General features: G+C 37.0%; 2 protein-coding genes across 3 annotated transcripts; one reads left to right on the forward strand and one right to left on the reverse strand.

The window, feature by feature from the left end:
• Positions 1 to 395: 395 nt before the first annotated feature.
• hp (haptoglobin) lies at positions 396 to 5,787 on the reverse strand. Its single transcript, XM_084108321.1, has 4 exons — positions 5,669 to 5,787; positions 5,380 to 5,462; positions 3,659 to 3,942; positions 396 to 1,870 (listed from the first exon to the last, which is right to left on the reverse strand). Exons 1-4 carry the CDS (start codon positions 5,674 to 5,676, stop codon positions 1,310 to 1,312), a joined length of 936 nt encoding a protein of 311 aa, XP_083964447.1. The 5' UTR covers positions 5,677 to 5,787; the 3' UTR covers positions 396 to 1,309.
• An 8,155-nt stretch (positions 5,788 to 13,942) lies between these two features.
• On the forward strand, positions 13,943 to 24,844 carry LOC311079829 (putative G-protein coupled receptor 21). 2 transcript variants are annotated; one of them, XM_084109560.1, is made up of 4 exons: positions 13,972 to 14,161; positions 15,564 to 15,709; positions 19,780 to 20,132; positions 21,483 to 24,844. In XM_084109560.1, the coding sequence occupies exons 3-4, from the start codon at positions 19,934 to 19,936 to the stop codon at positions 22,334 to 22,336; spliced, it is 1,053 nt and encodes a 350-aa protein (XP_083965686.1). In that variant the 5' UTR covers positions 13,972 to 14,161; positions 15,564 to 15,709; positions 19,780 to 19,933; the 3' UTR covers positions 22,337 to 24,844. The 2 variants fall into 2 exon arrangements, with proteins under 2 accessions (XP_083965685.1, XP_083965686.1); XM_084109559.1 differs by lacking the exon at positions 15,564 to 15,709 and having other exon boundaries at positions 13,943 to 14,161.
• Positions 24,845 to 25,329: the final 485 nt, after the last annotated feature.

A 25,329-nucleotide genomic window follows, 5' to 3' on the forward strand; every position in this document is an offset into this window, starting at 1 on the left:
AGATTGTAATACTACTATTAAATTAAATGTAACCCTGAAATCAGTAGCAAAGAGTAGCAAAATTTTATTTCCATTATTTAATACAATTGATATTTTAAGAGTTCCTGCTAATTTATCACAGCAAATGCATGTAATATGCTGTCCAGTGCATTGTGATGAAATGCATCTGATTTATAGCTATATATGGGATAGATATTATCTATGTATGGAATGATTGATGTGGCAGCTGTCAATCATGACGTTAAATTATTCGTAATGTAATTAGATTTTTTAGTTTGGCTTGCGTCCCATTCGATTACATTATGACCTATATTGCAGACAGCCACCAGGGGGCGATCGAAATGTTTTGGCTTCATTGTTCTGGACCTGTGCAGCACAATAGATACACTAGACACTTTTTTGTTTCAAATATGGATTTATTTGTTAAATGACAACACCCATTTTTATGCTCACAATTTAACAGTGCAAATTACAACCCAGACAGCAACAAAGTTTCGGCCCAGATCCGGGCCACATCTGGTACATGTGGATTCCTACAAACGATAACTAATATGTTTTTGTTTAAAAACGCATATTTTTCTCTCCGTTTTGGCCTTCTGTTCACACTGAGACGGTTTTTATTAATGAAAATGAAGCTTTTTGAAAACGCTCTCCAAAGTGGATTCATTTGAAAACGTTTTCGCATTGTAGTGTGTTGACTGTCAAAACAGAGGTATTTAAAAACGATGGCGTAAGTTTAGTCATGTGACGCATAATGTACCAATAGATATTTATGTTTATAGCGGTATTGTGCCTGTTATGTGCTGTTCACTTTCACACAGTTGCTAAAATATGTTACTTTGCACACTCTTTATATCACAGTCCTGCAAATTCATTCGCATTTGCTGTCCTGCAGCGAAACATGAAATCAGTCGCGTTTTAGACCAAACATATAATAGTGAGTGAGTGCGACCTGACGCTTCAGTGAATAAGATATTTTGCTAAATAAAATGATCCTGTCAGAAGAATTGCGCGATAACTTTATTATGTATTTTTCCGTCTGTATCATCTCAGTGAGCTTTTGTGAGGGCCTACACATGCGCAGTATGAGGTGAATTTGCCGTTTTCAGGCGTTTTCCAACAGTTTCTCATCCGCACTGAAACGCCTGAAAATGCCTGAAAACGCTAGTGTGGATGGAGAGCGTTTTTAAACGAAAACGTTGTTTTCAAATGTATCCGGATTAATGTAGACGTAGCCTATGTTGCTGTCTGGGAAACCAGTGACATAAATGTATATTTATAAAGCAATTATCACTGCATTAAAATCATATTACTGTTGTTGTGAAAACATGTGACTTATAATTGAAGCACGCCGCTCTGGAAATTCCTGTGAATCTCCTCTCATGACGCTGTGGATCCAGGGCAGGTACGCAGAAATCTTTGTGTAGACAGCATGCTCTTCTACAGAACAAGCCTTGTCGAAGGAGAGGATTCCCGCAGCATAGACTGCACTGGTGTTGGGGTTCAGGAACACAAGAGCGCCCCCTGCATCACCAAAACACACGTTTTCCTGGTACATGCTGGGTCCTGTGCAGAACTGTTTGTCAGTCACATTTGGTGTGTTTGCGAGGATCGTTGCCTGGTAGGTACCCTTGCAAGACTGGACGGGCAGAGCGAGAAACTTCAGTTTTGGGGCAGGGGTGAAAAGACGCCCCCATCCCCACCCAGCGATGATGCCTCTCTCTCCTTCGCTCTCTTCCTGGTTATCTCCTATCTCTGGAAGCGGGATGGGTATTATAGACTCGTTAAATCTGACTGGCTCCTGCAGTTTGATCAGAGCGAGGTCGTCGTCCCAGTCGGATGTGTTCTGGAAGCCTGGATGCAAAAACACCTGCAGGAAAGATACAACTATTAATGCTCTCATGCAGCAATTATCTCCTTTATCCTTGTCTTGACATACAAAATTAACTTGTCACAATGATAAATTGGTCCCAAAAACATTTGCAAACTTTAAGAACTCTTAGAAAAGCATGAATTTCATTGCATCATATGCACCCAAGTTTAATATTTAGTTACCTAATGCAGTGACTTTTTTTAATTGTGGCTTAAGTGTCCAAATACTTTTTAGGGTCACTGTCTGCACAACTAAAGAAGAAAATTAATTATATATACGTAGTTAGGGTTAGGGTTAGGGTAGTTGTACGTTTTTTTAGGGTAGCTGTGAACCATACATTGGAAAATTATGAAGGTCACCCTGAATAATACTCTGTCCAACTCTATATAACCACCACAAATTGGTGCATATACTTTTGGACCCCTTTGACCTAAGAAAATCTCCTGATAACTCATCTCATGCTGATCATGTCAGTATCATACAGTATATTAAAACTCTGCCCATGACAGTAGTCGCCATTTTGAAATGTACTGTATTCTTTTTCTATTCGCTATTCTTCCCAAAAAATTTTGTTGTCAGATTCCTGCCAAAATTAGCTCAGATAATAACTGGACCGAGCTGCACAGAAGTGGCCAGACAGAATTTTATATTAATCTTTGTTTAAAAGTTATGATGATGTGTATTTAATGATTTCGACCTATAACCCAGACAGCAACATAGTGTCGGCCCAGATCCGGTCCACATTTGGTACGCGTTGAATCCACATGTACCAGATGTGACCCGGATCTGGGCCGACACTATTTTGTTGTTTGGGAATAATTAGGCAAGATGCTTTCTGGGCAACAACTTGATCTATCAAAACAAAACAAAACTTGGAAGGCTTCATTAACACCATGACCTGAGTGCACCTGCCAAATGTGGATATTTTTGCTCATAACTTTTGAAAAGTTTATCAGAAAATCATGATTGGTGTCTACGAACTCATTGGGTTATGCTGAAACTGCCGATACTGAATTTGGCGGGATCAGATTAATCTTCTGCCCAGCATTTTCAAATTTGTCTTAAATTATGATTTTTTTTTTTTTTGACATATTGGCACACAATTTGGTATATATCAGTGGTTTTCAGTCCTGGTCCTGGAGCATCATTAGCCACGTTTCTTTTACCCTTCAAATTGTGCAAATTTAAATTGCGAATTGAAAATATGGAAATATTGAAATATTAAATTCCCAATGGAAACATGTCAGTTTTCCAAAAACTTGTGTAAAATAAGTTTTTACACTGGCATGAGGTGTTTTTTCAGACAATTTTTTCAGACAAAAATATTTTGCAAAACTGCAATGGAAACAGTTTTTGCACATTTACAGTAAAAGACAAAAGTATCACGGGAATACTGGATTCTAAACAACAAAGAAATACCAAAATTCATCAAGATCTTGAAGCAGATATGAGGGAGAAACACCCAGAAACACCTCATATGAGCCGTTCACAAATATATGGCTCTTTCCTTGCCATTAATGATTGTAAAACACGCCTACGTCAAAAATTACATTTTAGTCGCATAACGTCATTTTGCAATAATTTTTTCAAAGATAAAATCATTTTTAACATTGATGGCACTTTCTAATATTGCTCTTCAGCTATCGGACTACATTAGCAGCTAAGTAAGCTTAACATGCTGATTGGTTGGCATGCTAACTAATGCTTTTTTGTCTTTGTATTTATATACAAAATATATGGAGATCATGATTTAGCGAATTTAGCTTAGCAGGTTTGGATATTTACCTTCTCCACAGCTACTTCAGAAGAAGCATTTGCATCAGAAAGTTTGCTGATTCCAAGATAGACTTTTGGGATTAATGGTTCTTGTCCTCTTGTATGATTTCGACTCTTTCTTACAAATAGATTACGGCCGGCAGTCAGTACCCAGCGCTCCGCTATCAGCGCTCCTCCAGCAAAACCTCCATCTAGCATGTTTTCACTGAGGTACACCATTGCCTGCCACGGGACGGATGCGTTTAGTGATCCCCCCACCATTCGTTTGGGACGTAGGGCTGAAATCCTGTGAGCTGTAGGATACATGAGAATGAGATCTTTTTAGGCAGCTGTCAATGCTATTTTTCATGCTACAGATGTAGAGAAAACACAAAATGTAATGAATGCTTCATTGCTAGATTTGTTGAGTTCACGTCCTCAGGTGCGTTCAACTCGTAAATACGATTTTTCCAACATGACTTGAATACACCAATTGTATGAACATAGGGGTTTGCTCTTTTGGCTCATGCTAGCAAACAGGACTTCCAGCATGTTGCACGTGATAACAGTGAATAGCTGCATGCTAATAGCGATTAGCTATGTGTTTAAACATTATGAAAAATCCTAACTAATTATTAAAACATGATATAAACAAGTCAAAATGTGCTAGCATCATGGTAACAAAATGTTAAAACATATTAGCATTGCCTAGTTGCATGCTTAAACATGTTTAAAAACATGCTAACATATGTTAACAACATCTAGTGAAGCGTTAAAACATGCAAACGACATGATAATTTGTTAGCATAACGTTAAACATACCAGCATCATGCTAACAACATATAATGTCGGCAAACAAGACTTCCAACATGCTACAAATGCTAGCAGTGAATAGTTACATGCTAATAGTGATTAGCTAAGTGCTAAAACGTTCTAAAAATCCTAACTAATTATTAAAATATGATAAAAATGACTCAAAATGTGCTAGTATCATGGTAACAATGTTAAAAAATGTTATCATCACCTAGTTGCATACTAAAACATGTTATAAACATGCTAACAACATCTAGTGAAGTGTTAAAACATGCTTATGAAATGCTAACCGTGTTAGCATAATGTTAAACATACTAGCATAATGCTAACAACCGACTAATAATGTTAGCAAAAACATGTTAAAAACATGCTAACATATGCTAACAACATCTAGTGAAGCGTTAAAACATGCTAATGAAATGCTAACTGTGTTAGCATAATAATAAACATACTAGCATCATGCTAACAACCTACTAATAATGTTAGCAAAAACATGTTAAAAACATGATAACTGATGCTAACAACATCTAGTGAAGCGTTAAAACATGCTAACAACATGATAATCCTGTAAGCATCATGTTATCAACATATTAATCATGTTAGAATGATGTTAGCAAAACATGTTAATTGTTGTAACTACACTGCCCGCTACATTGCCTTGAGTCAAAAAACTCTCCCCGTGTCTCTATGATATTCTGAGAGGGATATGGGTCTTGTTTCAACAAGGTGCTAACATGATTAATGTTTATCATGTTTTTAGCAAGATGCTAACATGATTAGCATATCAGGGGTGCTTCCCCTATAACATTTTGCTATGTTCCAAAGATGGTTTAAAATGCTTTTTAAAATGTGACATTAAATTAGCATTTCACTGATTCACAGCTGTAGCTGTCTGCTGCTGAGCATTGGTCATGTCAGATGAGGAGGTTGTTTGTTACCCGAAACATGCTCTCTGACTCTGTCCAAAGCAGGAGACACATCTGGCAGCCAAGTAATAGTGCCCACGAGCAGCACAGATAGCCTGGAGACCAAAAAGGGTCATCAACGTTAAATAATCTCTTGCTTGTTTGAACAGATTAAGAATGCATTATGCATTGCAGTGAAATAGCTAAATGAAATTTGCTAAACATTTAGAGATGCTTTTTAAATGTCTTTCAAGCCAATACTTGATCACACATCATAATTTGAAGCATTTTTTAAAATTTAGGGAACAAAACAGACACTTACCATCTCATGATGAAAACGTTTTGGAAACAGATCCGTCTTTTATCAATTTGTGGTCATTGAGGTTCTGCATTTATATGAGCTCGACACAGCTGTCCCCCCCCCCCAACAAAAAACATCTAAACTCATAGATTACATAATCGGGGAAATTTATCTGTGTTTGAATGTTGACACTATCTCATCTCGGTTAAAGGCAGATCAACTTTCCAAAGGCAGTCTGTATGACCTACTTTTCAGTGTGCATTTAAACAAGAGATGGCACTATTTTCGTGATGTTGTAACCCCCAGAAAAAATAATTGTGTTTGCAAAATGGTGAACATCTTGCGTGAAATATTGATTAATCAAACGACAGTGCCAGTAAGTCCAAGTTTTGCAAACCCCAACATCAGGATTTTGCAACACACAATGTTGCAATAAAAAGAGTTTTGATCACTCTAATAAAAGTTAAGCATATGAAATTTCCAGAAGCAAAACTTGGCAATTTTTTGTGGAACAATTACAATGGCAGACAACTCAAATTCTGTTTTTGAATAAAAAAAATTATAATTTGATGTACATGGATCTTAACAAATTTGAATAATTTGAATGATTATGGGATCGGTTGAAACAGCTTCACTCATTGCAATTGACATTAATTTACATGGTTTATAGTAGATTTCTAAACAATTATATGCTTGAAAGTTGTGTGCCAGTACTTAAGTTATTTTGAGAAACCTGCCATGAAAAAAAAAACAGACCTTAAAACAAAAAATAACTCACAACACCCCGATGGCTATTTCTGAACTTGAGAGCATTCTTAAATGTTTAAAAGGCTTGGTATTTCTGACTGACCTCATTCCCTAGATTTGCTCTTTAAAACTTAAAGAGCACTATGTGCATTGTTAAAGAAAGTTATAAAACACATTGAATAAGGGTTTGAAATATCATTTTGGTTGTAACATCATTTTACAATGTCTAGACAGAGATTCATGCTTGCGAATTTCATGTGCCCCTATTATGTTATTTTAAAGGCTCCTTGTTTTGAAAACTCCTAGGTAACATGCATCCAATGTAAAAAATGCTCTTTTCTCACAGTGTCCGAACCGGTTCAATAAAGGCTTCGGTCTCTCTAAATCTAAAGATTCCTCTGCTCTGATTGGTCAGACGACCCAGTCTGCTGTGATTGGTCAGATGGCTCAGTCTGTTGTGATTATTCTACTCTGCTCTGATTGGTCAGATGGCTCAGTCTGTTGTGATTGGTCTACTCTGCTCTGATTGGTCAGATGGCCCAGTCTGCTGTGATTGGTCTACTCTTCTCTGATTGGTCAGATGACTCAGTCTGCTGTGATTGGTCTACTCTGCTCTGATTGGTCCTTACATACCCTTCCTGTGTATTCTCCATGTTGTTAATTTGTTTCCTAGGTTTCTATAGTTTACTATGTCTAAAGTTTACTTTCTCTTTTCCATTGTGTATTTATAACCCCCAATTCCTCAGTTCTTGGTAGAATCTTGTTTCACACAGTCCATGTGTTTGAATAAATTAAACTGTAACTGAGTGGGTTTTGATCTTAAAGGTGATGTTTTCCTGTTCTTCCTGGACTCCTGTGTTTGTTGATTCCTGAGCCGTTACAGCCGTACTGTGTTTAGAATATATAGTTACAGTAATCCAAACCAAGTCCCTGTAGATAAACAAGGTGCCATGATCAGGTAATGATCAGAAAACAGAATTAAACCATTACAATCACAAGGGAATCTAACATAAATATGATTACAAATATAATGCTTTAAATGTGAAATCCTTCTTGAATTTAATGAAGGTGAAGAATGCAAAGGGAACAATAATGAATGAGAACGTTTTAATAGAAGTGCAGAGATTGTATCCCATATTTCTCCAGCCAAAAGCCATGGTGCACAGAGAATCAGTTTAATACTAAAATTAGGTAAAAATATGTTTGCTTTAATTTTCAGCCTGGACGGAGACAGCTGGCTTTAAACTGTCTCGCTTCAGTTCCACATGAGCAGTTTTAATAATTACTTGTTAATCACTTGTATGATGTCCAGCAGTGCTGGTGCAGTAGAGAAGTGGTCAGAGAGATTAGGGCAGAAAACACAAATGTTTTAAATGTTATGAACTATTAATGACACGCAGTAGCCCAAACCATCTCACAAGTGTATTAGAGATGGAAGTGGGTCATGATGGCCGTCATTAGCCTGCAGCCAAACTCAAAATATAACCTTTCAGCTCCTGTTGAAGACCTTACTGCTCCCGTAAAGGACAACCCTAATTAAGACAAAATATAAAAAATTCAAATCATCAGTTTTTCAGTGTTGGGAAAAGTTACTTTTATAAAGCAACATATTATATATTTAATACTTCCATGTAATGTTTGTAAAATGTAATTAATCTTATTATCTATCTCAATCACTCTAAACTTGAATTGAAAAATTTGAAAATTCATCAAAGCATTGAAACATGGCTTCATTTCCACAGTTAAAAAAAAAAAGAATGGAAAAATGCACATCCAGCACTTCATTCATGGTAGAACAAAGTGTAAATATCCAATACTATAATAAGGAAAATAAATTGACCTGTTTAATTCATTTAATCCTTTGGTGGCAGTCAAAATGACAGAATTCTTTATATTTTGTATTTAATATTTTGTATTTTTATGTTACGATATTATATTTATGCAGTATCCATTTATTACCTGTTAACCACTTGTTGAGCATTAAACTGTCCTAAATCTTGAAAGACTTGAGTTTGGTCTCTTTGTAAAAACAATACTTTACAACACACAAAAAAAGAGTTTAAAAAGCTATAGAAGTTTAAGTTTGTCATGAAATCTTTTTGGGGTTTTTTTTTGTATGAAATTTATATTTTCCAAAACGTTTTATTCTGACACTGCGAGAAAATCAAAGCCAAGTTATGTTCCAAATTTGAGGTTGAAATCTCAAAAAATGAGCTTTCACTAAGATTTTGTTTGGCCGCAGTACCAAACGTTTCCACTAGATGAAATTCGTGTGTGTGTGTGTGTGTGTGTGTGTGTGTGTGTGTGTGTGTGTGTGTGTGTGTGTGTGTGTGTGTGTTCGTACCATTCTGATGAAGTAAAAAATTCTATAAGAAAAAGAAAATGTACAATTTTCGAAGAGCACCAGAGGGTTAAAAAGTTTATTCATACTTTGCACTTCCAAGATGACAGATTTGTGGAAATGCACCTGTTGTGTAATCCCATAAATAATGCTTGCCAGAATTAATGTTTATTTTTGGGATTGGCAGAATGTGCTCATACTTAACATTTTGCTAACAGGAGAACTGAACTCCAAGGATTATTCAGTCCTGTTTACATGTATTCTCAGATGCAAGACACTGATTCCAGAGAGGAGAGGCTTTAATCATTCATGATATTAATGTCTAGCCTAATATAGTCAGTGAGTAGATTTTCATTTAATCTTTTGAGAATATTGTAAGTAGGATATTTCCCCTTTCCATTACTCAGACATGCAGAAAAGTCCTGCAGGAATACTCTCCGAGGATTACATTTAAATAAGCAGAACTTTCCCATCATATTTGCATAATCTATTAGACTGAGGCATATCAAGCACAGTTTAATATGGAGACGCAGCAGTCTAGACTTTATAATGTGGACGGCTTGAGTTTGATATTTTGTATCTAATGCAATGAAATTCAGACATTTTTAAGTGACTTAAGTGACCGAGACTAAGTTCCCTGTTTCTTTTTCTTTTTTTAGCTTTATAAAAATATTTTTGCCACTTGAACAACAAAATATAAGTCACAGACATCAGACATCTTACACTCTTAGAAGAAAAAGTTATATATTGAATCATAAAAGGGTTCTGTCAGGTGTCTCGTATATAAAACCTCTTAGGGTCAATCCGTCATTTTATGCATTTAGTAATTCATTTTTAATTTGAATTACATTTTTTGAATCAAACCACATACTTTATCACAAGAAAGAAATAAAATAATCTGTTGAACATGAAAGTATTATGCAATCATTTAAGACATTTGTCCTTATATAGAACATGTTTGGCATAAAGTCAAGAACCCTTGCCATCTATAGAACCCTATTTAACCTTTTTGAAGAGTTACAGATAAGTAGGCTACAGATAAAAATCAAAAAATGGAAAATGGTGAGATCCTATAAACTGATTTGTGGGAATAAATCTGCATGTTGCTTTCAAGACTCACTAGCCTACAGATGTTTGCTCTTATTTAACTTTGGGTGCATTTTTGTGCTGTTAAGTTACATCCCATAACTCTAGCAACAACTTAGCAACTACCAAGAAACCCAAACTGGGGTGCGTTTCCCAAATGCATCGTTAGCCAACTTTGGTCGCAAGTTCCGTCATTATCAGCAGTTCAACGAGTCTGTGTTTTCCGAAAACATGTTCTAACCATAGACTGTAAAAAAAATATGGACGTAGTGTCCGTGACGTCACCCGTAGGTTTCTGAAGACCGTGTTTGAAGCCTAAAGTGGGCGTGGCCGACCGTCGCCATCTTGGCAGCGCGTCACTCCCGAATTTATTTATTTTTACAGTCAGACGATTAGCTGAGGTAACGTGACGGCTAACAGACAGCAGACAAACGGCTAATGATGACTAATGACCACAGCAGCGGGAATCCACCTGTCACTCAAAAGTGGACTCCCTTAATTATGCAGAAATTTAAGGCTTACAGTTTTTTTCAATTGCTTACACACTAAAATTAAAACTTTCCCACAATTAGCAAAACCTTACACTCACGGAGCAAAACACCGGCCTAGATTTGCACGATTGTAAGCACATGGTCAGCTTCACACTTTTTGCAAAACATTACACACAGTGATTTGCAAAACACTAAACACAATTGTATACATTTGACACAGAAATTTATCATGATGTAATTTCCTTGCAATTTCAAAGCAAAGGCTTTCAAATGAACACACCTATGAACCAATTGATTAAGCCACCAGGAGTGCATTAATTGTAGACACACCAATCAGGTTTACGCACTAAAAAAAGGCAACAGGTAAGTTCACCTGTCTTCAACAAAAATGGACGGTGTCAGAGGAAGAGGGAGAGTGCGGATGAGAGGGGGAATCCGGAGAGAACAAGGTGGAGGAAGAGGAAAGGAAAGAGGAAGAGGAAGAGGGAGAGGGAGAGGAAGAGGGAGAGTGCAGATGAGAGGGGCAATCCGGAGAGAACAAGGTGGAGGAAGAGGAAGAGGGAGAGGACGGTGTCAGAGGAAGAGCGAGAGTGCGGATGAGAGGGGGAATCCGGAGAGAACAAGGTGGAGGAAGAGGAAGAGGAAAGGAAAGAGGGAGAGGAAGAGGAAGAGGAAGAGGAAGAGGGAGAGTGCGGATGAGAGGGGCAATCCGGAGAGAACAAGGTGGAGGAAGAGGAAGAGGGAGAGGACGAGGGAGAGGAAGAGGAAGAGGAAGAGGAAGAGGAAGAGGAAGAGGAAGACCGTGTAACGAAATTTGTTTTCGTTTTTGGAAACAGTTGTGGTCCATGTAATAAACCACGGACTAATACTGAGGGAGGTGAATTCATCACTCCAAGAGATTCTTCCCACGTTGCCTTGCAAATGAAAATATAGCCTGTGATGTTGACAAGGCCCTGTGGCCAGATCCAGCTAGGCGGAGAGATGTTTAGGTTTTTTTATTTTTTTTATTCGATACTGAACTGGATTTGTATTTTTATGTAACAGTATTACTGTAAGCTTACAGTACAAGGGTATGTTCGGTAATACTGTATGAAAACTGTTTTGTTATGAATGTTTTGTTGAAATGTTCAGTATTGGCTGACTTGAGTACATGAAAATAAATAAATATTTTCATTAGTCTGCACAATTGGTGTCATGTGGTGTTGGTGAATATATTTTTACACTCTGTGTAAATGCTAAAAGTGTTTTAGGTTGAGCACAGGAGTGTTTAACTGATTCAAACAGAATTAGACCATATGATGGTTGTGTTTATGTTATGACAACTAAATAAGGTTTTATAAGACATTGTATAGTTTTGACGAAAGTGTTCCATTTTGCAAATTATCTGAGGTGTTGTGCTACTTTGGTGTAGTGTTGTGCTAATTGTGTGAAGGGGTTTGAAAAACCGGGCCCTGTTTTCAAAATTGTGCTTAAGCGATTGAAAAAAACTGTAATATAATTTAAACGGATGAGTTATAAAAAAATTCACCCCCCTCACAGTTGTCATGAAGGGCAAAATTAGCTGTAGAGACCAAAGCCACTTTTTGCTCCAGGCTGTAAACATGTTTATTTCTGCTGTAAAGTTGGGCATTTTAACATGGGGGAGATACAGATTTGACTCACTTCTGCATCCAGCCTCAAGCGGCCAGTTGATGAATTGCCGTTTAATTCACTTGGGGAGGTTGCCGCTTGGTTCTAATGAACATTCGCAAACAGCATCGCAAAGTTGTGTGGTTTGAATGACAGCTCTCGACCTGTGGTTAGAAGCAGAGTTTCTTGTAGGCTACATGTGGACTTAATAAATCCTTATCTTGAGCAAAATAAGCAAGCTGACATTCAGTGCAATCTGTATCTTTTATTTAGAATAAAAACAAATGTCATTTACATCTTTTAGTCTGTCAAGAGATTTAAGCACCGTTTCTGAAGAGTGCGCATGTGCGAACGTGCTCTACTATGTAAGAACGAGCCGATGATTGAATCTGGAAATAAAGCAAAATAACTGAGAAAAATGAGAAATAGTCCTCAGATGCATGTCTGTAATTTATAGCAAAACATCTAACATTAATTCGATCTCAACAGATTCGTTAAAATTAGTTATTACTCCAACACATGGGTGATATCATTAACCAACGTGGTTGAACGACCAATTTGCGACAATATGGTTTCGTGAAACAGTCGTGACTCGCTAGTTGATTTATTCAACGATGCATCGTACTATAGTGAAGCAGCGAGTTACAGCGTTGTTCGGGAAACGCACCCCTGGGCTGTTATAGGTGGTTGCCAAGGCATTGCTATGCAGGGCTGCGTTTTCCATACAACGAACTTCACATGGTGCTTCTACCATAGTACGATGCATCTTTGAAGAAATCAACTAGCTATTCACGACTGTTTCCCCATATTGTCGCAAAATGGTCGTTCAACCACGTTGGTTAAAAATGATGTCACCCATGTGTTGGAGTAATAACTAATTTTAACGAATCTGTTGAGATCGAATTAATGCTAGATGTTTTGCTATAAATTACAGACATGGCATCTAAGGACTATTTCTCATTTTTCTCAGTTATTTTGCTTTATTTCCAGATTCAGTCATCGGCTTGTTCTTAGTAGGCTAGAGCACGTTCGCACATGCGCACTTTTCAAAAACGGTTATTTAAATCTCTTGAAAAACTCAAAGACGTAAATGACATTTGTATGTATTCTAAATAAAAGACACAGGTTGTACTGAATGTCAGCTTGCTTATTTTGCTCAAGATTAGGATTTATTTAGTCCACATGTCATGCAATCTAGAAACTATGCTTCTAACCACAGGTCGAGAGCTGTCGTTCCAAGTTCCAACTACACAACTTTGCGATGCTGTTTGCGAATGTTCGTTAGAACGATGGTTTCGGGAAACACCGACTCGTTGAAGGTCACATAGTTGGCTAACGATACTTTCGGGAAACGCACCCCAGAATCGTAGTGGCAGGTTTGCATAACGGCACTCTTCTGAAAAGAGAAAAATCAGTTATTGTAGAAATCCCACCAAATATTACATTAAATCTATAAAAAATGAATATAGCCTACACAAATGAATGTGCTGGCAGATGTATTTTCAGGAATTAAACTAGTTAAGCTGAAGGCCATAATAAACTCAATAACCCGATCTGGTGATTAAGCCACTGGTTTACGCACATCCATTCATCACACTTGCATTCAAGGTTTCAGTTCATTTTCCGGTTTCAATACATCTTCAACACCAGACCTTCAGTGCACACCCGGCTCTATCTGTGTGTGTGCTTGTGCCTGTTTCTATACATATTTTATGAGTGAAGTGGAAGAAAAAAAAAGATGAAGTGAGGAGAGGGTGAATAAAGCTGCTGAAAAATATAGGAGGGGTAGTTTTAAGAGTAACGGGTAGAAAGTGTGAAAGACGAGAGCTATGAATCTCGCAAGCTCTTTTAAGGTGGATGAGAGAGGAGGGAGAAAGAGAGGATAACACACTGAGAGAGAGGAGCATGTGTTACTGTAAGGCTTGAGAGAGAGAGAGAGAGAGAGAGAGAGAGAGAGAGAGAGAGAGAGAGAGACTAGGTCAACAAGGAATGAGAGACTGCAATAAAGAGTGGGAAGAAGAAAACGGGTGAGAAAAACAGGGGAGGATGGAGGGATAACAAATCTGACAGAGAGAGAGAATCATTTCAAAGCTTTTTTTCTGTATGTATGAGAGATTTACCTGTTTTCTGATGGGAGATCGTGGATCCAAACGAGAACTGGACCAAGACTGGCTGACAGAGTCTATTACCTCGTTCAGTTTTCAGTAATATAAAATACAGGTAAGAGCGTTGCATGAAGATGACTGTTTGTAGATTGAAAAAAAATCGAAATTTCTTAGATTATGTTTATCTGCAAATATTAAAAGGAATATTCATTAAAAGAACAATGCATGACAATGTATACTGAGAATGAACCAGTAAACACCCCTAAAGTCCAGTGCAAATCTTCAATAAAGCTCAGCCTACAATTGATATGAATGGACAAGGTCAAGTTTTTGAAGGTAAACATCGGTGCATTTTTAATTATATAATTCTTAACTATTCTTTATTTTAAATGCTCCTGTAGTGTGAAAAATGAAATGTGTAATTATTACAAATTCTCCATGTAGTTTCTAAATCAATATTAAGGCCATTATTAAAGCTTCATACATAATAAGAATAAAATAAATGCAACAATGCAATTAAAAAAAATGAGATGGGGTAACTCTGTTTTAACTAAAATTAGTAAAAATTTGTTATTTTATTAAAATGTGACTTTTTACATTCTTTCCATGTATACTGAGATTAAAATGCATTCTGTAATGTGTGGAATATCATAGATGATGAACAGCCTATACTGTAGATCTCAGTTATTCTCTTAATTGTTCTTCATTATTCTCTTTATCAATTATAATTAGTTTTGTAATTATAAACCCGGTTATTACAAGATAATTGGAAAGTACACCTGTGTCCTAAACCAATAATTTCTCAATATTATACATAATTATAAAATACATTTGCTTGTAAAAACCAAGCAAATTTATTTCACAAAAACAGTTGACACACAAGTATAGGCTACTGAACATACGCATTAATAATATCTCTAACACTGATGAATAAACAGTATATAAGGTAAGGCTATTAAATAGCAGTAAAGCTAGTAAGTTGGTATCAGCCACCAGTCATTAAAAGTATAAAAAATGACAAAATAAGTTAAAATAAAGTGGTATTTTGGAATATACTGATACTATGGTAAATACACAATACTAACATGAACTGTTAAAAAAAACACTGATCCTGATAAATAGATTGAACATAAAACCTGCATGCAAATCATAAGACGTACCAGTCATTTCATTTATTGGTACTTTTTGGTAATATTGTGATTGACAACGTAACTACGACATTATATCGCATAATATTTACCATGGTCCAAACATAACAAGTGTAAAAAACTACATGAGAAAGATGTTGAAATAAGTATAAGTACACACACACACACACACACAGCCTCAGGGCTTCAGGGTCCAGTCCAGGTCACTCCATTAATCCAACAGATGACGGCCTTGACTGTCTGGGAATATAGGGACTTCCATATAAAGCGGTTTGCTGCCGCTACACTACACTAAAGAATGCCTTTTGTTTATAGATCACTTCCACCATCACTCAATTTATGCACAATGTATTTTCTTGTGGTTGACAGACTGGCTCTGTTCCAGTTGCTTCAGTGTCTGTCTTCCTAAATGCTTCATAAGGGACGCTTCATTTGGAACGATCCAAAGAAGAAGGAAATCCACACATGATTACTTGCTTCTCCAGCAGTTGACTTCAATACCAATGGTTTGACATGTATGTTGCTAAGCTAATGACACAACAATACGCATAAAATACAAACAGCACACAAATATGGGGTGAAATAGTACATTTTAATTAGAGTGAACTCTTATCAATCAGTTGGCCTTTTCAAACTTTTTCAGTATTGAATGAGATCTAAGTTTATAATCAATTTTCCAAAGGATTTCTTGATTTTGCATACGGGATTGTTTTATGTGATGGATTCATGGTCCAAACCATTTCTCTTGTAATGCGGTGTATTTATTCGCATAGTTAGCAGCATCATATGATTGGCGGCCCTGTTTGGTGTGCCAAATACGTTTCTGTTCATAAGCAGTTCTGATACGTGAGAGATTGACAACTGAAGAAACTACCTCTTCATTTCCAGAAACACAGACAAATTTGGAGAGCAACAAGAGATGTATGATGTGAATGATGGAAAACTCTTTATTAGTGGAAGTGTTCGAGGAGGGAAAACAGAATCAGATAAAAACAGAAGTGGAAATTCACTAAGAATGAATTGTTCCTGATGAAAGCGCTGTTTATTTGTAAGCACTATCCGCGCAGATTCACTCAATTAATTATGGCGTTCAGCAAACATGCCCACAAAACCTGTGCTGAGTGCTATACTGCATAGTTTCTATTCACTTTGGATAATTTCATGATCCCAACATGAAGGCTGTGGCAGAAGGTATTTCATTTCGGACACATTAGAAGACAGAATTACATGCATTTTTGTGGTGAAGGCAATCCCTCAGTTAACAAATCCTTCCCTCGTGGGTCAAAATTACCCAAAGCCTTAAAATTACTCTTCTTCATTTTTTATTTATTTTTTGTCCGGAAAGCTTATATCATTTAATTTTTCATATTTTTTTGTTATTTATTATTTTATTTACCTTCAAATAACTAGATTTAGACATCAGAGGGCCACACTGAGCCGTTTCATTTACAGGACATTTGTCTGGAAGGATATACCCAGCTAACAAAAATAAGTTGTCAGAACGGTTTGCTAACATTCCCATTAGGTTAGGAAAACGTTTTTTAAACATTGAAAACGTCCAGTTTTTTTAATTGAGAACGTTCCCTGCAGGTTATTTTTAGGTTTTATTTTACAGTATATTTTAAAGAGAGCTTTCCAGAACGTTCCCTGCACGTTATAGTTTTTTTATAACCTAAAGAGAGCGTCCCCATAACGTTCACTAACGTTCTTTAAAAGTTATGTATAAATGTTTAGACAAAACGTTCTTAAAACATTTTTAAAAAACTGGATGTTTTGAACGTTTAGAAAACATAAAAAAAATTATGTTTTCATAACATTTCCAAAATGAGAAAACTTTAATACTTTAAAAAAAAAACGGTTGTTTGGAACGTTCAGAAAACATTCAGAAATAACGTTTTCATAACTTAATGGGAATGTTAGAAAAAAATTCTAAGAACATATTTTTGTATCTGAGAATGTTGTTCTATGAACGTTTTCTCTCAATAGTAAGAGAACATCAGTCAAGTACAAATAACATCACAAGGACGTTCCATGAACATTGTTATAAGAACATTTTTACTCAACATTATGAGAACATCAGTCAAGAACAAATAACATCACAAGGACGTTCTAAAAACTTTGTTCTAAGAACGTTTTTCTCTCAACGTTACGAGAATGTATTTTAACTCTATAAACATTATAAGAACATTCCAGAAACATTATTTCAGGAAAGTTTTTTACTAACATTTACATAACTTTTACATAACGTTAGTGAAAGTTATGGGAACGTTCCCTGTTAGCTGGGTAAGAAGAAGAAAAGCAGCAGATCTGCCATTTGATGCAAAGTTTAGAACAAGAAACAAAACAACTTTCAGCATGTTGTTTTGTATCACTCTTTCTGCACTCTTCTACTACTATTGCACAGTGCGTATTGCTACCAAGTGGACTCTTCTGTCGAAGTATACTTTAAGCTTTAGGCTGCAGCCTTAAGAAGTGGTGACACTTACTATTGTTTGGCAAATTTCTGTGGGCGAAATCCAGTCGTTTCAATAGGAATCCACACGATTGGGAATTTCGTGTGAAGGAGAATGATTCAATAGTTCAAGTGGTCACGTTAATTCGCTGCGTTCGACCAACATAAAACTGCTTGGTTTGGCAGTGTGAGCCGTGCTTCATTCATCACTGCACAATGACAGGAGACATTGGATCTTTTTTAGCCTGTGACAATTTACCAGCTTGAACATGCGCGAAATCTGCATGGGAAACATTGTTGCCCTCATGTGAAACTCTCAATCATGCGAATTCCTACTAGAATGACTGGATTTCACCCACTAAATTTGGCCAAGTAATTATAAATGTGGCTGCACCTTTAAGACAATAATAAACAGTAGGCCTATACATACAGGCAGCTTATTAGGTTTTGGAAGCAGAGATATGAGAGCAATGGTTTAATTTTATCCTTTAGCTTGTACTGTATCAGCATACATTTCCAAGTTCTACCTAATGCAATCTGTTAAATAAATTATCATTTAGTAAGTTAAGTTTTAGTTTTGATTCTGATCTCAGAGCTCTAATTCATAATGAATAAGCCACTGCAAAATCAATGTCTCAGTTGGATTCATTAGAAGAAACCCTGGCCTATTTCCTACTAAATGCATTTGAAGTAAAAGATGCAAAACTTTTTTGACAGATAGGCTAGTTGGAGAGACTGTAGGAGTTTGGCTGTGTGTGTTGGTGTCCAGTTGAGATGCTGTCACAACTGCTAAGAAGACTCAGCAGAGCTTTCTATATTAATGCCCACATAATATTTATCATGCTAAAGTTAAGTAAGTACACTGAGAGCTGGAGTCTAATTTTAAAAGCACTGAAATCAGTCAAGGATAAAGTTTGGGTTCTACTTGAAGAGATGCTGCAAGAACTACAAGATGGAACAGACTGATATTTCAGCCACAAACATCGTCCTAAAAGTAAAATATCCATGAATGTTGATTAAGAATTAATTTTATTTTGGTTCCTTTTGCTCTGTAGCACTGTTAATCACCCACACTCTTAAAAATAAAGGCTCTTGATAGTGGAAAAAGGTTATTTGGGTTATTAAAATGTTCTTCACCGTGTCTTAACTACACGCGACGCGCGATAAAACGCCTCTTCTCCATGTTAATCAGAGTGTTTGTCCTAACCAGCCACGACGGCGACACGCCACGATTCTATTTTAGAAACGGTTTCTATTTTTCTGCGACGTCGCGCTGGAACAACAAACACAAAGTGTGGCAGTGATAATCTCAGGTGCTGTTTATGTGCTTTATTTAATGTTTAAAGCGTGTAATGGGACTTTGAATATAATTTAGTGCTCCAGCTTTGTAGCTGTAGCCTAAAAGCAACAATGGATAATTCACCTCAGATCTTGAAATTAAACAAATGGAAACAAGAACGTTAAAACTATGAACAAACAAGTGTATTCTTCTTTGACAAAGATTGTTTTAGTAACTCAGCCTATGTATTTTTAATTATGTTTAAATGGTGTAATATTTGTGAATTTCATTATGTAGCTACTTATCCATTTTTTTGTGAGTGCCGTCAAGATTACTCTCCGGTGCTGTGCACTCGCCGCGAGACTCCGCCCACACGCTGTTCTGATTGGCTGTGGGTTTTGATTGATTTTAACGCATCTCGCAGTCGCATCGCGTCTAGTGTGGACAGACAAATTATTTGTCGCTGGAATCTTATCGCATCGCGTTTGGTTAGGACACGGTGTAAGACAAAAATGGTTATTTAAGAACTGTTCACTGAAAGGTATGACTGAAAAAAAACAACAACAAAAAATTTGGAAACCATATTTTAAAAAGGGCACATTACCTAAAAATAGATGAAAATATGAGTGGTTCTTGCCTGTGCACATCTGTTCTTGTATCATCCTTCCTTACAATCAAATTTGCATTGCAATTCTCCATCCTGTTTTCTACCTCAGGTAATTTCACATTAAAATTGGAATCTGATTTGTTAGCATACATTTGCACAGGCTTGTTGACACCATGCAACTTTTATTGCAGTCTATTGTGTTGCCTTACGTTAAAATGTACAAACTGTTTTCTCTGCTCTTTCACAGGGTTGTAATTCACTGCAAACAACAGAACCACCCAAAACACTGACTTGACTAGCCCATCTATATCAGTGCCTGTTAGAGGCATGAAGACCGTATCAAGACTGCACTATTGGCCAACTTTGGTGTACTCAGACAACCAGGACCTCAACTTGGGATAATGGAGACCGCTAATCAGACAGCAACTGAAGAAACTCTGGCTCCTCTCTGCACAGTCTGCTGCTGTGGACTGATAAACCGAACATTAGCGGTCATATTCATGATCAGTCTGGCCTTCGCCATTGTGGTGGGAAATGTGGTGACACTCACTGTTTTCATGCAGACTCGGCATTCTCGAACACCACAAGGCTACCTCAAAGGTAACCACGATGATTTACATACAGAATATGTTCAGGATGTCATGCTATACGTTCACAGATTGTAGTATCTACAGGGTTTACAGTATGCAAATGTTGTCTGTTCTCTTCAGTACCGTATCCCACACTGCAGTGTGATTAATCAGAAGAAATATGAACCTTTTTCTTGAAATTTCTTGACATTGTTTGGCCAAACTGCTAAAAAAAATTAAACAAAAAATTGGGTTAAAGTCCCCCTGTGGTGAAAATCAAGTTTTAATGTTGTTTATATGTCTATTTGGTGTTTTTAATATGCTTTAAGACAGGGTTCACCAATCTCGGTCCTGGAGGGCCGCTGTCCCTGCAGAGTTTAGCTCCAACCAGCTCCAACACACCTGTTTGAAAGTTTCTAGTATGCCTAGTGAGACCTTGATTAGCTGGTTCAGGTGTGTTTAATTGGGGTTGGAGCTAAACTCTGCAGGACAGCGGCCCTCCAGGACCGAGATTGGTGAACCCTGCTTTAAGACAAACCATGTGTAAATTCATGAGTCGACACCATTGCTGAGTATTTTCTCCTTAAAACTGCAGTGAACCAAAGACAGTCTCAAAAACACGCTTTGAAATTCGCTGGTGTTTCTGACGTCACAAACTACCTTGTAACCAATCAGATCAACGTGTGATCGTCAACCAGTGGATCTCTGAGCTGAGTGAGTGAGTGGAGGCGGGGCTCATGTGCATATTCATAGAACTGCGTATACTAAATGAGGCAAGGTGTCGAGTTACACTCAAGCTATTTGAAGGCAAGAAGTAATTTTTGTTCAGGGAAAAAATGTCATTTTGCTGATCAAAGATGAGTTTTAAGTAATACAATTATTGACTGCAGGGCGACTTAAAAAAGCAAATTAAGTGATGCATATCTTAGAGTAATTATGTTTAATTAAACATCCACCATAATAAGGATACAGTTACATACTGTTACAAACGTACTGTTCAAAACATTTATCATACTGCACACTACTTCACATATTTCTGAAACAAAACAGTGTATACTGTTAACAATGGGGCAAGCAGTATGTTTTTCAATTAGCCTAATTGTACAGTTCAGATATAATAATTTATTAAAACTAAACTCCACATTGGGAGAGTATTTTTGCACCTCAGAGCAAAGGGAAAATTAATAAATTGAACTGCAAAGTTTATGGAAGCACTTTTTCTTGAATAAAAAAAATAAAAAAATAATGTCATAACTTTCTCATTTAGTGTCTTATTCTATCAAGAAACTTTCTCATAATAACGTTTACTCCACAGAAGGCGAGCCGAGATGAACCTAAATGAATTATGCAATCTGAAATACTTTCTATAATTGTCTTGCAGTGTCCCTGGCCATCGCAGACATGATGGTTGGAGTTTGGGTGGTGCCATTTTCTGTATACACTGAAATCTCTCTCATGGTGACCAGAGCCCCCCCACCGTGGTACCAGGGGATCTCAACCGGATCTTGGCAACCCTGCATGCTGATTGGTCCAGTTTTTGCTGGATGCACCTTTGTCTCGATCAGTACCATCTTTCTGATGACAATGGAGCGCAGTGTTGCGATCCTGCGTCCGTTGCATAAAGACACGCTTGTGACACGCCATCGTATCCTATTCCTAATTATCCTGTCCTGGACTGGCAGCTTTTTACTAGCCATGTCTCCACTCATGCTGAGCAACAGCTTCACACTGGAGTACAACGAGTGCAGTCGAATGTGCAACTACGCACCTTTACTGATCAAAAATCAGCTGCCTCCAGATGCAAACATCCTTCTGCTGTTCCCAGCCTTCGACTTCAGTTTATTAGGAGGCACATTAGCTGTAAATATCCTATCCTTCACTAGTATCCGCCGTTATTCCCGCAGACGTAAGCTGCTCTCCGAGGGAAGTCTTGGCACGGATATGGGAGCCGGTGGGTGTCCTCATAGACCCTCGTTTTCTGATATCAAAGCCGCTAAAACCATTGGGATCCTCACTTTTGCCTTCACAGCCTCATTCTCTCCTATCGCAGTGTTCGTTCTGGGGAATGTTGTGGGATTCACCTGGTGCAACTTCTCCTTTTTGGCATTTTGGATTCTGACGGGCAATAGTTGCTGCAATGTGATTATTTACAGTGTGCGGGACCACCGTTTTAGGAAAGGCCTGACCTTGCTCTTTCAGCGGGATAGAGCGCAACCTCACTCAGAGAAAAGCTGAGGTTATGGACACTGGATGGCACTGACTTCACTTTCTGTACCTCTTTCTACGAAGCCCCGCACATGACAAGCAGACAAAAATATATATTGTGGCCACGAATTAAGAATTCATTCCTACTGCTTATAAAAGGGATAGTTCACCCAAAAATGTAAATTAGCCCATGATTTACTCACCCTCAAGTCATCCTACGTGTATGTGACATTCTTCATTCAGACGAATACAATCGGAGTTATATTAAAAAATGTCCTGGCTCTTCCAAGCTTTATAATGTAAGTGAATTGCAACCAACAGATTGAAGACATAAAAGTGCATCTATCCATCATAAAAGTGCATCTATCCATCATAAAAGTGCTCCTCACTGCTCTGGGGGGTTAATAGAGGCCTTATCCATATAAAAATATCCATATTTAAAACTTTATAAAGTAAAATAACTAGCTCCCGGCCAAACGAACATACGGATTCGACTTAAGATTCGACTTAAATGATATTTTCTAAATGTCGATAAAAAAAGATTGCGGAATGACAGCGTTTCCATTAACCGATGTTATGCGACTAAAACCAAAAATTGATTCCAAAAATCATGGCAACGGATGTTGGTACTGTAGGTTTACATGTATCTCAGCCACCGCACTAGCCATTATTTTTAGAATCCAGTATTCCAGTAATACTTTTTTGTCTTTTATGAGTTTAATAAAGAACACTGTCTCATCTTCTGTCCAAACACACAGCGCCTTCTTTAAAGAATGATCGACTTTAGCGTACGTCAGGTGACCTGTAAATGCGAAAAAACTGTTTCCATTGCAGTTTTGCGAAATATTCCTTTTTCTAATTGGCAGAAAAAGCACCTCATGCGAGCGTAAAAACTCTTTTGCGATATATGGTCTTTTTTTTCGAAATTGACTTGTTTCCATTGGCCGTATTTTCAGTTCGCAATTACAATTTGCACAATTTGAAGAGTAATAGAAACGTGGCTATTGTTGCCATATCTCCATTTCATAATTCCAACTAGAAGCACCAATACCATTGTCTCTCTTTCGTTTCGCCATGTTTGAAAACTGTGTGCGAAAGAGCTTCTGTGCTCCTATTGGTCAACGACACAGATGTGACTTAACTCATCTTGGAGGGCTGATAAAAAAAATAAACATGCTAATCTTTCTGCCGGGACATCGTGAAGCATCACATTGTCTGTTGTCGTCCACTACGACAAACTATACAAGATAAAACAATCGATTCTTGCGTCCCGATGCCCTTTGACATTTATGAATCACCATGACAACCTACGTCAAACGGATCGTGCCAAAATCGGGCTGATATTGTGTAGTCTGAACCTGGCATTAAACAAGAGGAAAAAATAACACAACATGGCGACGATTTAGTAAAACGAGGGAACGTATTATTATATCATGCACACAATTTACTTAAAACGAGGGAACGAGTTAGTAAAATGTGCTGATGTATTAGTAAGTCTTGGTAACAAATTGCTAATTTATGGCCACAATATACATATTTTTTCCCTGTATGTCATGTGTGGCGCTCCGTAACTTTCGCCTCAAGAGATTAATAGTTTGTTTTTCAGGATCTCTCACAAACGATTCAGAGACAATAATGAGCATCAGTCCAAGGATTTCGGCAGTTGTCATTATGTTTTACAGAGAATTATAGTCTTTATTAGCAAATCCATGCAGTTATTTATTTTTTTATTTATTAAGGGCAGAGTATCATATTTACAACAGATGCCTTAACGATTATTGTTTCGTGTATCTAACATAAACTTGTGAAATATGTTTGTGAGACATTTTTGAATGTGATTTATTGAAACATCTCACAATTTTTTCTAAGATGAAAAAGTTATAGATGCTCTGTAAAAAGTTATTTCGACAAAATTAGGTTGTAGTCAGATTCATCATATAAACATTTGAGGTACTTTTGTTTTGTTTTTTGTTTAAATACAGTGTTATAGATTTTTCTTTCCACTTTCAGATTTTCATTTCTAAAAAAAAAAAATAATAAAGAAAAAAAAATACAATACATAAGTATTCAACTCTTGGCACTCAAAACTGGTGGGCACTCATAAAACTGTGAAGTACATAGTCAGTGCAATCAATAAACAATTTGAAGCAAATGTGTCCCCTGTGTTCAGTGAGTGTGGATAATAGTAGGTGACAGGGCTAAAAGTTTTCTGTTGAAATATTCACAGCAGAACCACACTGACGGCCTCGGGCTCAAACTTGTCTCTCACATTCAAAGGGTGGATACAAACATTTAAATGCACAATACTATGGGCTGGTTCTACAAAGGAGAAACAATAGAGTTGCACCAACATATATGTTTAAACTGCATAAAATAATAATAGTAAATGTAGCCCAATGTGAAACACACATTTCAGGCTCTTATGGGTAATGACCCTGTGATAAAAAGGCTTTAGTATAAGTTTAGCACAAACTGGAAACGGGCTGGATCGCAAAACAAACATGACAGAGTTTTGTTTTATTTGTTATAGTTATTATATAGTGGTGTATAGTTGAGTTATGATCAATGGTGTACAATAATAATAACAATAAATGTTACAGTGACAGAAATGTATTAATTTGTGTCAGGAGTGCACATGCATCATGCAGTGGTATTTATCATTATTTCACATGAAAAGAGAATGCACATATTTATTCAGTTGAACCTGCTTCTGTTTATTTGTAATTAGAGGATTTCACAAAGCAACTCCATTAGTGCTTTTAAGTCCAAAAGTGTACACATTTAAAAAATATAAATTTTCATGTTTACATCACATTTATTATGCGATCTGAGGAGGGTTGATATTGATACAGCCAGAGCAAAAGAGGGACAAAATACAGGAAATATGATGCAATTTATGACATATGCAGATGCAACGGCAAATATGGATATGAGAAACTTTGGTTTCGAGAGAGGCAAATAAGAAAGAGACAAGCATATTGACAGATGAAATATGAAACCAAATAAATACATGGTTCTCATAT

Source organism: Abramis brama (assembly GCF_963993115.1).
Source record: "Abramis brama genome assembly, chromosome: 3".
Classification (NCBI taxonomy): Eukaryota; Metazoa; Chordata; class Actinopteri; order Cypriniformes; family Leuciscidae; genus Abramis; species Abramis brama.

Excerpts from the sequence above, each read along its gene's own strand:
- hp (XM_084108321.1), bottom strand. Across the intron at positions 3,943-5,379 it reads AGTCAGAGAGCATGTTTCGG|CTCACAGGATTTCAGCCCTA; the intron begins GTAACAAACAAC and ends TGTATCCTACAG. Across the intron at positions 1,871-3,658 it reads CTGAAGTAGCTGTGGAGAAG|GTGTTTTTGCATCCAGGCTT; the intron begins GTAAATATCCAA and ends TCTTTCCTGCAG.
- LOC311079829 (XM_084109559.1), top strand. The coding sequence starts at position 19,934 with ATGGAGACCGCTAATCAGACAGCAACTGAAGAAACTCTGGCTCCTCTC. Across the intron at positions 20,133-21,482 it reads ACCACAAGGCTACCTCAAAG|TGTCCCTGGCCATCGCAGAC; the intron begins GTAACCACGATG and ends ATTGTCTTGCAG.